The 12,635-nt window shown below is 43.7% G+C and overlaps 1 protein-coding gene across 1 annotated transcript in view; it reads right to left on the bottom strand.

Moving 5' to 3' along the window:
• Window positions 1–4,067: 4,067 nt before the first annotated feature.
• Window positions 4,068–12,635, bottom strand: part of LOC134419658 (deubiquitinase DESI2-like) — a 49,352-nt gene continuing 40,784 nt past the window's right edge. The window contains exon 5 of the mRNA XM_063159212.1: window positions 4,068–4,961. Coding sequence (XP_063015282.1) covers window positions 4,719–4,961 — 243 coding nt within the window. The 3' untranslated portion in view covers window positions 4,068–4,718. The remainder of the gene's footprint in view (window positions 4,962–12,635) is intronic.

The raw sequence follows: 12,635 nt of genomic DNA, 5'->3' as shown, positions 1-12,635 counted from the left end.
CCCGCCTCCGGCCCGGCCCCGGCGCTTCCGGCGGGACGCGGCTCCGCCGCCAGAGCGGCTCTTCCGCCGCAGCAGCCCCGCGCCCGGCGCGCCGGTTCCGCTGCGGCCCGGGCCCGGCGCGGCAGCGCTGCCTCGGCCACGGCTCAGGCCAGCCCCCTTCCCTCCACACATCGCCCCGGCCTCACATCCCCACGCACCGCCTCACGCCTTCCTTCACAGCTCGTTGATGAACACAGTTGAGCAGGCCTAGTCAGTAGCTGCATCTTTTCATTCTGTAGCCTGCTTTCTTAAGCGAAGAAGATTGACGACCATAATCATCTGTTTTTCTGCATTGTTATCCCATGTCCCAACCAAAATGAACCAAAAAAAACCTTTTAAAACCAGACGTGTTTACAACGGTGCTAGTGAACAGCCTTACTCTGATATTTAGAGCCAATATCCTTGATACGTGCTAGGAATTAAATGTGCTGTGCCATCCACCCCAGCAGGTGTCAGCTACAGCCGCACGCACGGTGTTGGAGCACTGACCTGTTACAGACAAGAGCACCCATTCCCCAGGCACAGGCTGCAATGTTTTTACCTGTTATTGTAGCTAGAGGTTCTGCTCTGTTCTGGTAGCCTGTGGCAATCTCCTGGAGACAGGAGACTGTCAGGTCCTCCTTTACATACTTCTGAATCACCACACAGCCTTTTCATACACAGCAGTGACATTCCAAGTCATTGCTGATGGGATGCAGGGCAGGGACAAAGTGGAACAAGGCACCTGCTGCCTCAGCTCAAAGAGTAATTTAAAAACACTTGAAGATGGAACATTGATGATCCCTTCCTTTGGTTTTCTCCATTAATCAAGGAAGTGGTGGAGGTACTTAATAAAGTTTTCTGACCATGTTAATTAGATAGTGCATATATACAAACTAAAATAAGAATAAAATCAAACACATATAGTAAGATAAGCTAATATTATTGCAGTCCAATATCCACTAACTTGTTCTGAGAGCCCTACCAACCTAGAGAAAAAGAAACAGAACTGAAGAATAAAAAACAACATAGCAGGAAATTACTTTATCCTGAGTACCTCAGTAACACAAAGGCAACATGGGTCTGAATTCAAGATGAGAGATGCAAACTCTCAGCTGGGAGCAGTGAGAGCAAGAGAACAGGTCTGTCAGTGTCCATCCCCATGCCGTGCTGAGCCTGGGATGAGCTCATCACAGAGCACAGGCTCAGTGCTGGAAAACCAGCACACCCAGGGCCTCTGAAAGGACAAGTGTCCCTTCTAAAGGGTTTGAGAAAAATAAGCCTCAAATCACAGACTTATGAAGAGGAAGGCAACTGACCGGAAAGAAATCAGAAAGAAAAATGACATGAAATTAAAGAAATTGCTACTATAGATAAAGACATGCTGAGAAAAGAGATTATTACTTGCTTGCCTCCTTTTATGCCTTCCCTAGCAACAGTTTGTTTTGTACCTTTAATATTCCAGTGTTAGGCTAACCTCACCTCCAGTCTTAGTGTCCCACCTGAATACTATTAGGTCACTGCTAGAGACACAACCCACAGCTGCTGATGCCCATGTGCAGGATTGGTGCCATCTCATCCCAGCTTTTAAAAGGACACAAAAGTCCTGGCTGTAAGAAGAAGGGTTAAGAGTTTTTTCCACTGCTATGGGGTGCTCTTGTTAAGATTCATACATTGTTCTTCTGTTTTCATTGATAACTGCTGTTGGTATTTAAAATTTTCCACATGGTGTTATGCAGAGAAAGCAGCAAGAGAAAGTAAATGTGTAACTAAATACAAATATGATATAATTATGTAATAACAACAATTTTGTAATAATTGGAAGGATAATAAAAATGCCTAGGACAAACATTCTGTGCCAGAGATGAACAGTAAATTAGGATTTTAAAATGTCTTAACGTTTCATAATCTAAAATGCTGCTAAATTACAGAGGTAAAGCCATCATCAATACACAATTTATTTCCACAGTGTCACTTTGTTCTTTTCATTGTTGGTTGATGTTGATCAGTCACCTTGAACAAAAAGGGGTAAGGAGAAACAGTTTTGAAGACTGGAATATATTCTGGGTTTGATTTACAGCAGAGGTTTGATGCCTCCTTGATGTGACCCATACTGTCATAAACAGATAGACAAACATAAAAGTGGGTAAACAAACATTTGGGGTTTTTATGACATTCACAGCTTGCCCCAAATGTTGTTCCAAATAGTTCAAGCACATATTTATGTTCTCAAGTAGGCTAAATGTGGTTTTCTTGTCCAGGTTTTCATCTACTTAATCATTTTTTACTTTGTGAAGTACTGTGAGAGGGTTTTCTGTGTGAAATATGCCTCTGGAGCCCATCTCCTAGATGTATACATGATGCTTCATCTGAAGGTGCAGAGCAGAAACACAGGTGTGATAACTGGATGGCTTTTTTCACAGCAAAGGGAACAAGGTGTTTCTGACTGCAGTTGCCCTGGCCTAGACAAATGGTCTGGGAAAGCCTCTTCTCACTTTCCCCCTGAGAAGGACCTTTAAAATTCATTGTACATAATGTGCTGCTGGCTGTTGGCAGAATCCCTGGGAACTTCAGACAAATGAAGCTTGCAATGCTGCAATGGTTTAGGCTGCAATGACCACGACTGCAGGGGAATACAGAGTGAAACTGTACATTGTGCAATACGGTTTCTGGGCAGTGGCACAGAGATCATGATGGAAATCCTACTAAACATCCTTGGACAAGCCATACAAATCAAGATTGGTATTGGACTGGTTACCAGGAGCTGCAGAATTGCTCACAATGCAGCATTGGCTGTGGGTAGCCAAGGTTAACAAGGAACATGACTTTAGTTCAGTAGACATCTTGCAGCAGTTTGTACAGAGGATGAAAATGAGACACATGTTGTAAAGGTTTTGTTGCCTAAACACGCATCACTTCGAGAGGCAATGGAGTGAGGCCATCCTGTGAGTTACATTTCCATCCAATAGATCTCTCCAGAGCCTCCTGCTTCACTAAGGGCATGCACATATAACAAACCATTAAATGTTGTCTGTGCAGACATGATGTACATCATAGCTGAGACCTTCAGCCCTGAAAGGACACACTCCTGTATACCTGAGCTAAAGAAATAGCTGGTTGGATTTAGCATGCATTTGTCGCCAAAAAAAGGAAACAACCAACATCTTAAGGGCTTGTAGTTCCCTGTGGGTCTGGGATGGAAGTCCTGACTTTGTAGTAGCTGTTGAGAATCTATTTCTAAAATGGCAACTCCCTCTCAACAGACTGCCTGTTCCTTTTTCATCCTCCTTTGTGTAGCCAAGAGAAGTTGCAAGGGAGGAAGGAGACCTGGATTTCCCCTTTCATTCTTTCCTACACCTTCTGACTAGAATTCCTAGTGAGGTAATTGAGTGGAAGAGTTAGTGTACTTGTCCTTTCCTCATTCTGTGCTTTCTCATCAGCTGTCAGAATTAGCATAAATACATCCAAGGACCAGGTTCTCGTGGAGCCAGCTTGGAGAGGCCAGTGAGCCAGCTCTGCCCATTTTTCATTCCACTGAAGTAGTGCACACAGCGGAAGGCATTGTGGTGGCCCATGCATTGGAAGGGTCATTTGTGCTTTCCAGATGTGGCCCTAAGTTTCCCCCTCCACCTGCAAAAAGGGAAGTGAAAGGAACAGGTTGACATTCTATGGGTTCACCGTTTGTTTTTTACCTTCTCAGGTTGGCTTGTAAATAGGCCAGGGAAGAATGGCTCTGAAGCCACGTTTTATGGGAGGAAAATCTGAAGGAAATACTGACCTTCCAAACAGATTCATTCTCCTCTTCCTTGAGCTCAGGAAGGCCATTTCCCCAAATACAGCCAGCAAATGTCAGCTAGGAGAGAGGTTTCCTAGGGAATCCGGGGGAAAAAAGGAAACTGGGAACACTGCCTAGGATTAGGAAAACTGAGAGAGGTCTGTGCCAAAAAGCACCAATATGGTCAAGTAACCTCTGCATCTACTTAGTATCTGCCTCTAATCACCACAGCCCTGTGCTTTTTTTGACCCCAAAGAAAAGCCACAGTGACACATTCATTTTCTAGGTTCTTATTATTTTCAAGAGCAGGACAATCATTTAGGCTCTTAAATTTGAGTACTGAAAACAGGTGGTTGTAGAACAGGAGCACCTTTCATTTGTCCTTCACATGAGTTAGAAACCTGATAATTACAAAAGGGATGGATCTGAGTGGAGTTTGTTGCTGGTCTGAGAGATGAGAAGGTTGAGTTCTGGCTCTGGTTCCTTCACTGGTTGTGGGCAGGTGATTTGTCATTGGGGAAGGGAAAATCCAGCCAAAATAGAGAAGAGACTGCTGGTCTTAAATGGGTAGAGGGAGAGATAAAAAGATAAAACAGTTCCAGAGAAGGAACATCACAGTATGTGCACTCTGCCCATACACATGCTCTCATGCCTGAGAGAGTCAGCAGTTCTCTGTAGATCAAGGATCATGGAGGCCCCTGGAGGAGAATACAGTTTAGTCATCACAATCCTCAGTTCTGTGTTGGGGTTCACAGTCATTTTGCCAAGCAGCTGTAGTGGCAGTCCTTGGAAAAGGGACTGAAGCAGAAGGGGTCTTCCCTCCCCTGTGTTGTCTGCTGAAGAGAGAAACCAATGTGTGCGAAAGGGTGTGAGAAGTAAATAGAGCAAGAGAGCAGGGATGTTATTTGGGGGCAAACTGGGCGGTTCAGACCCGTGTATGTCTACAGGTTCGTGATGTGCCTGAGGCTGAGGGGGCTGCAGAGGTGGAGGGGGACTCCTCATCTGTTGTGTCCCCTTGTTCCTCCTTGTGGAGACCAAGGCTGATGTGGCTCTGCAGGGCTGCTGGGGTCAGCCATTCCTTGGGGAGGCAGCTCTGGAGGAAGGGGATGCAGGAGCTGAAGTAGGCCAGGCGGTTCACCCAGCGAGGGATCTCTTTCCCACATAATATCTGTGGAGTAAACCAAAAGGGGGCATGGTTAATAGTACCAAAGCAAGTGTAGAGGCAGTGTCATCCCCATCCACACCACCACCTCAGCAGGGTGAATTCCCTGTTGCTCAAAACAGAAAGAAGCATCTCCTGCAGTCAGAAACAGCAGTAACTGCCAACTTCCATACTGACATGCACAGGGATCCCTGCCAGCTGTAGGTCTTGTTAGCATCATAACAGAAACCAGGAAAAACAGTTTGTGGCTTTGGTGACTCTGTTCTCCAGGCAGTCCATGGGTAAAAGAACAGGCCTGCTGGGGCTTCTCAACCAAGACAATGACATTCCTTCAGCAAATAGCTCAAAAAGTCTGGGAAAAATATTAAGCTGTTGCTGGCAAGACCTTGAGGAGCCCAGAAGCTGAGTAAGACTAGGTAGATGGAGATGCCTGAGAAGCTGTTCTTGTTCCTCTCTTTTCTTCCTTGGGCTGACACAGTGGTCCAGTCCAATTACAGTATCTTGGGGTCCTTTTCCTATTCTACCATACCACCCTCTAATTTCTCCTCATATGGTATGCGGAGAATGAGGTATTTCCCCCCCCTAATATGGGGGGAAAGTAATTTAAAAAACCCAGCCTAGGTTGTAAGTATCTCTGTTCCATCCTAGATGCTCCTGGCACTGACTTGGATTACACTCTGCCAGCACAGATACTGTTTCACAAGGTCATATCAAATTCAGCACAATGAAACAAATTGCTTCACATTGCAGACCCTTTCTTTTGTAGCATTTAGCCGTGCAGACACACAGGTGCCAGATTTTAATAGCTGTATCTGGCTTAGACCACATAAAATATGTTTCCCTTTACATTTTACTATATCCCTTAGCAGGCACAGAAGAGACACAGGGAACTGATCAGGAGGCATGCCTCAAGACCCTGTCTTTAGTAAATTTACTGCCTGTCTGTAAGGCCCTACACTGGAATGCTAGAGTGTAAAGTCCCTAGCAGGTTCAGGAGTCATAATACCTGAATTCTCCTTCCCTCCCTGTGTTGCATCCCATGGAGCAAGAGAGACAGAGAGGAAACTCCACCCCACAAACCTTGTCCCACAATTTATATGAATTAATGTTTCCAGGGTTGTCCATACTGTACCTTTTGCCAGTACTAAATTCCTCTGCTCTTCCTCCCACCCACTTTCTGACTAAAACCACACTTAATTTAATACCAAGTACTGCAAAAACTCCAAGGGTGTTTGTCTGGAGTCCACTAAGAAGATGATTTGGTGATAAATCTCTTATTGGCAAGTTAACATAGAGCTTAGAGGTTTCAAGAAGTTTTCAGGGAGAATGGAACATTTTCTAGAGGGTGGGCTGTACTGTGTTGCAGCTGGTCCTTCCTGCAAATGGCCAGGGCAGAACACTCCAAGCTCCATTCCAACAGTCACCTTGAGCATAAGGGAATTAGCTTGCTCCAACAGTGTGACATTTCCAATGAGGTGTGGAGAAGGCAGCAAAACTGTGACTGTGCTAATTTGACTACAGAACTCACTTTATTTTTATACGCATTGTTTAAAAATCAATGTGTGAAATTGGAGACATTATCATTAGGTATCAGAGAATGAGCAGAGCCATTTAGCTGCTAAAATTACTTGCAAGCATAGACTGTTCTTTACCTAATGCACTCCAAGGACTTCTATTTCAGTTCTCACCAATGCTGCATTCCACTTAACCTTAGACACACCTATATGAATCTGTATTTTTGAAATGTTTAAACTGGGGACACTTATTCAATTAACAATTTTTTATCTCCATCTAGATTCCCTGATTTCCATTGCTAGAGCTATTGCCTGAACCCATAGGTGGATACCCTCTCCACATATGCTTGAGACTCATTAATAGAAAATTTGCTGACCCATTTGATTTTCTTACCAGACATATCAGACAATTTTCACAAGAATACTGTTGAAGTTTAAGACTCTATTTGATGTGTTCTACTCGAACATTTTTACCTACACTACACTAATTTGACCTGAGCCAATCACAAGTTGCACTACAATTTCCCTCAGATTTTGTAGCATTCCTCTTTCTTCCTCTTCAGGAACTCAGGCAACATATTGCCATAGAAAGTGACTCAGTTTAGGCTCCTTGTGATATATGCATGCATGTGAGTTTAGTTCTCAAGCAGTTTAAAGTTTTAATTAAGACTTCCTCCTAGATATTAATAGATAGAACAACTAAACCAAAGTATGATTCTTTGGAAAATTAGCTGAAACAACAGAACAGCATAAGGTAATATGGCCTGAAATGGAAATACTGCTTTTAAGAGTTGGGTTTATTTTCTAAGTACATCCCCTAGCAACTGAAATAGCACTTCCCAATGTAGAAGCAATGATGAGGTGGCTGCCTTATTTTTATAGGAGCTTCTTCACCCAGAATGAATCAATAAAGCAAGGAAGAGCCAGAACAAGAATGAAGATGTGTGGGCGTTGGGCCACCAAGCAACAAAGGGCAGTTTGTAGACATCAGGGATAATGATGCAGTCAAAGTGGTTTCCCCTTACCTCAGTGTTTGCTTGCCATGTCACCTCTTGTCTATGTAGCCTCATGGCAGAACACAATGTTCAATAGGAACAAAAGGGCAGTGGCAGGGAATGCTACCAACATTACATTCTGCTTCTCTGTTTTTCACTCCTTGACATAAAGCACATTGTGCTGGAGCATCCAGCAGTGCTTAGCTAATGGAGAAATATCAAATGAATCCCTGGCTGCCATGGGATTAAACCAATTGAGTTCAAATAAAACAGCACAAGCAAGATGAAGTGGGTGTTTTCCAACTGCATATGAAGTCACATAAAAATTACCTACTGCAGCTCTTCTGAGAAATTCTGCACTGAAAACCACTCACTGGAACAATAAATTCACTGAATGCTGTTACCACCCATTGTTTCCATCAGCAGAACCCTTTTTCAGATGTTTTTAGAGTTGAAAATTTCACATGGGGTTTTTTATGTCAAAGAAGTGGGGTTTTCTCTGTTGAAGGGGATGAACTCCTCTGTGGTATGTAATGTACTAACTCTGATAGCAGATGTAAATAAATAAAAAACTGTTACAGGTCAGAAATTGCAGCAAGCACAACTTCTGATTGCAGACCAGTTCTTGCTTCAGGCACTTGGGTGAAGGCTGCATGTACCTGCAGCTTCCACTGAGCAGCACCAGCTGCCAGAAAGCCAAGTCTCCCACAGCTGCAGCTGCTTCTGGGACTGGTGTGAGAGCTGTGAGTGACCCAGCTGGCCCCTGCAGAGTCAAGTGGAAACAGCCATTCAGCCATCCTTGGCTGAAGCCAAATGGGCAGGAGAAATAGGACCTGACAGTCTGGGTGCTTTTTCTAGGCAACTGTCAAATCCACACCAGGATTTCAACTCATCAGGAAACAACTAATTTGGGATATGGAAATATCCTCCAAATGTCTTAAGCTGTATCATCTTGCACTAAACAGTCAAATGTACAAACTGGTTAAAATGTACAAACTGCCCTGCACCGTCTCCCCTCCCCTAGGTGTCCAAGGAGCTACCTGTCCCTGCTGGGCAAGGCTTTAACATTTCCCTGCAAATCCTTGCAGTGGGCAGGGGAACAGCCTAGCAGCTGGGCCATATGGGCTGAAATGCCATCCAGCAATGGAAGATTTCCTGAGTCTCCTGCCTTTTACAAGACAATGTTATCAATATGCTGTATTTTGAGAGGGCTTTGGTTCTATGGGCATATGCTAGACATTATCTGAGATAGTCTAACAGGATGAGCCCCTTTCAAAATATAGAGAAAAGCTGATCGGTTGTAGATCCTAAGAGAAAGCTCTCAAATGTAATAGGTTGATGCAACTGGGGCAATTCAAACCATGCATGGAAGTATAACTCAAGGCACTGAGGATATTTTTTGTAAGGGAGCCCTCTCAGGGGCTCCAATCCATGTAGTCCTCCAATCCATGAGAATCAAGATGAACAGAGGCAACGTAACATTCCTCAAACAATACAACCTATCTACTTCAATTCTTATCTTCAAACTGAGGCTTGGAGAGTTCAGTGCTGAACATCTGTTGAAGCACCCGCCACCTCTTCCACTTAGCAGCCTTGCTAAAGATGAGGTGGAGTCCACATGGGGCATGGATCCATTTGAGCCACTCTACAGAATTCCCCTTGGTGTCTCTTGAAGAGTGCAGAGGGGTTTTATTGGTACCTGAGGAGTCTAACACACACCTCAGAGCAATTTAAGAGCAAAGGCTTTAGAACTACGGGGGAATCATTACAGCATTTGCATAAAATGGTTCCTACAAGGACTACACAATACAGCATAGGTTATACTGATCAGAATTTCAGAATAAGGCCATTAGATGCAAATCAGCATATCTGCTCAGGCAAGGCCTGCAGGCCGTGCTAGAGCAGCCAAAACACATATGTGGAAAGAGAAAATGGCAATTCAATCCATGTACTTCTTTGACAGATCCAGAATAAACCAGTAACCCAACACACAGGGACATCTTTTTTGCCACCTCACAAAAACTAACCTGGCAGCATAACTGCCCAGTGCTGGCAGAGCTGAGGGAGTTTGAGTGCATCAACAAGGAATATACCTATTAGCTCTGCACCTCAGTCAGCTGCTGCACATAGTGTGTACACTGAAAATAAAATTTGTGAGAGAGAACGGACATAACCACCTTCACAACACACCTGAAGGTACAGTCTCACCTTGGTGGACTTGGCATGCTAGATCAATTGCTTGAAAAAGATTTATAGTATACTTACTGTGTGCTGCCTGCAGCACACGTTCAGCAGAGCCAGGAATGGCCTGTGACTTACAGAGGAAAGGCTATAGCTGAGAAACTGTAGATGAGGATAAATGAGCTCAGTAATGAAGCTATGTTCTGGGAGGTAGCAGCCTGAGTCAAAGTCAGGAAGGTAGCAGCCAAGTCAAAGGAATTTTAAATTATTTTAAGCAACTGCCTGAAATGCCCCCATTCTCCTATGCAATCCTTTTTTGTTCTGCAACTCCTACAGGTCTTCTCTAGGACTGTGGGTGTTGTAAAGTAGAGGTAGCATCTGCACCATCTATCTGAGACTAGCCAGGAGTGAAGAAAAAAGGAAAGCATTGAGAGGAGGAAGTAATACCTACGGTCTTGTGAAATATGAGTCTCCTTGAGCCAGGTCTCATAAGCTCTTGGAGATACATTTCACACCCAAGATAGCTCAGCTGTCCTAGAAGGCATAAAATCAGCAGGATGGCTTCTGTGGTAGTGTTGGAAACAAAAAGGTTTTAATAAAAGGCAAAATAACAAAACTCTTTACAGAGGAAAACCAAGCCAGGTGCAAGAGTCTTTGGCCCTGGTAAAACACTCAGAAAAGCGATTTGTTTCTTTGTTCTCTTCTTTTTCTAGTAAATTGCTCAGGTGGGACTTTTTGGCTCCTGTCCAATTAGTTTTCCTTAAGTTTGAGGTGAAGTCCCCCAGGTTCTATGAGATGTCTTTTCACCTAATTGAGGAGAGAAACTTCTGGGCTTACTTCCTTATTAAGGGGACAAAGGATAGTTTTATCACCCTGTCAACAGGAGGCACATTCCTATAGTCTTGTTCCCCTTGTGAAGCTGGTTAGAAGCACGTCAGTCACCTCTGTGGACATGTGGTAGAAGGACAGAGTTGCCTTTCTGCAGCAGTGTGCATGCACAGATGATGGGGCAGGTAGCTCTGGGTCACATGAGGCAGCTGGCTCACAGCACCTCAGCACCCACAGCGCTGTTTCAGCTTCACTGGCCAGGCCACCCGTGGAGAGGCAGTGGCTGCAATTGTGGCATCTTGTTGAACCACACTGAGAGCTGGATTCTGAGTGGCATCACTGATTAGTCATGTACCAACACTGGAGCATGGCAGTGCCCTCTTGAGCGTGAAGGTCTTTGTAACAAGCACTTGTAAGCACAGCCAACAGCTGCAGGGTGATAGGGGAGGTAGCAAGTGGCCTCATAACAGATGACCATTTGGGGAAAACTGGGTATAATTGAGTCTAGGCTACTTAATGGCATTTGAAACAAATAATCTCCCACCAAATGAATGAACAACTGCAATTTGGCATGAAGGGGAATTGCCTTCTCCTAGCAGATGCTGTTTCAAGAGCACTGGCTGAGAACAGCTGTTGCTTAACAAGGTCATCCTTTCAAGTGTTGTGGACATGCTGAGCATGACCAGGCCGGCCCATATGCATAGAGGGACAGACATTAAGAGTGTCTATTTTTCCTGCATAGCTAATCAGAAAACTCTCGTGTTTCGGTCTCAAGCCTTGTTTCCTAACATCAGTGAGAAGCAGATTGCTGCAGATGAAGATACAATGAGGAGGGAGAATACAAGAACTCGGAGAAATTGAGAACGTTCTTGTGCATGACTGTTGGCAGGACTCCTAAGCAAAGGGTTCCAGTCTCAAAAGCCTTTCAACATATTCAAACAGTTCATTACACTCCTCACACTTTTCATTTATCATCAGGCTGTGGTCAAAAGGACAGGGGTATTTTTTGCCATTTTCATTTGTGGAAAGGAGGCACTGTTCTCAGACATTTGGACTCAGACAGACTCAAAGGCTCCATGAGGGTGTGACTAGGAATGAACTCCCCAGACCATGTGAACTAACTTAGCCCCAAGGTATTATGCTCATTTATAATATAAGAAAGCAGGGGTTTCAATTTGGTAAGACAGATGCAAAAAGCAGATAAAATAAAATAGGTGATAAACCCGCCACATTTACACCAGCCCCAGAGAGATATTTTTCTTTTGTTAAATTTCCTCTTAAAATACTTTCACTTTTATGGATCACATTATAGGGAAAACCTAAAATAGCTGCAGAGGTATATATTGCAACAAAATCAGACCTTTTTCAAAAAATTGAAATTGAAATTATGTGCTAAAATCTTGCTATTTAGGTGTGTTGATTTCAGTTTCAAATTACCTGCCAATTCATATTATTCTCCTGCACAAATAGATAAATAGGGAAAGAAGATGGACTGAGAGCTGAAAAGTGCATATAAAAAGTTATCCCAGTAGTAATTTTTGTTGGGCTATTCAGGATAGCAAGGCTAAAGAGCTTAACAGTGGGGGAATAATATTTTTATAGAAACCTTCATTCTAAGGAATTCCCAAAGACTTCATAAATTTCAACTTATACACAACCTACACCTAGAAATGTTTTACTGCTGCAGAGACACCTCATCAGGAATGCAATACAGCAGTTTATTAACTGTATGCAGTCAAAACTGTGGATGCATACAGGCAGAAGCAAGATGAAAAATCACATCCATCTGAAACCATGAGTATAAATTTATGGGTGCAGGGCATCTTTATAAATAAGCTTCTTTTAAACATATGTGGCAGCCAAAAACGAGAAAACAAACACAGCCTGTTCTCCATGGAGCTAACAACATTCAAAGGCTGCTGCAATGAAGCAAGCCTTTCCATCAGCTTCACTGAGGACTGGCTCAGGCACCAGGAAATAAAGCTTTCCTAATGTTCTTTCATGTCCTGTGGCTGTTTGTTTGTTTCTTCATTTTCTTCTCTCTTTTATGTCTGTTTGGAGCATTGTCTCCCCTGCCATTAACAGAATTGCATGTAGATTTTCACTCAACAAAACACCTACCTCCTCTGCAACAGAGGCAACTGAAAAGCAGTTGTTGACTA

The sequence above is a fragment of the Melospiza melodia genome, chromosome 6 (genome assembly GCF_035770615.1).
Source record: "Melospiza melodia melodia isolate bMelMel2 chromosome 6, bMelMel2.pri, whole genome shotgun sequence".
NCBI classification, from domain to species: domain Eukaryota; kingdom Metazoa; phylum Chordata; class Aves; order Passeriformes; family Passerellidae; genus Melospiza; species Melospiza melodia.
This window is presented reverse-complemented; position numbering and strand designations above follow the sequence as displayed.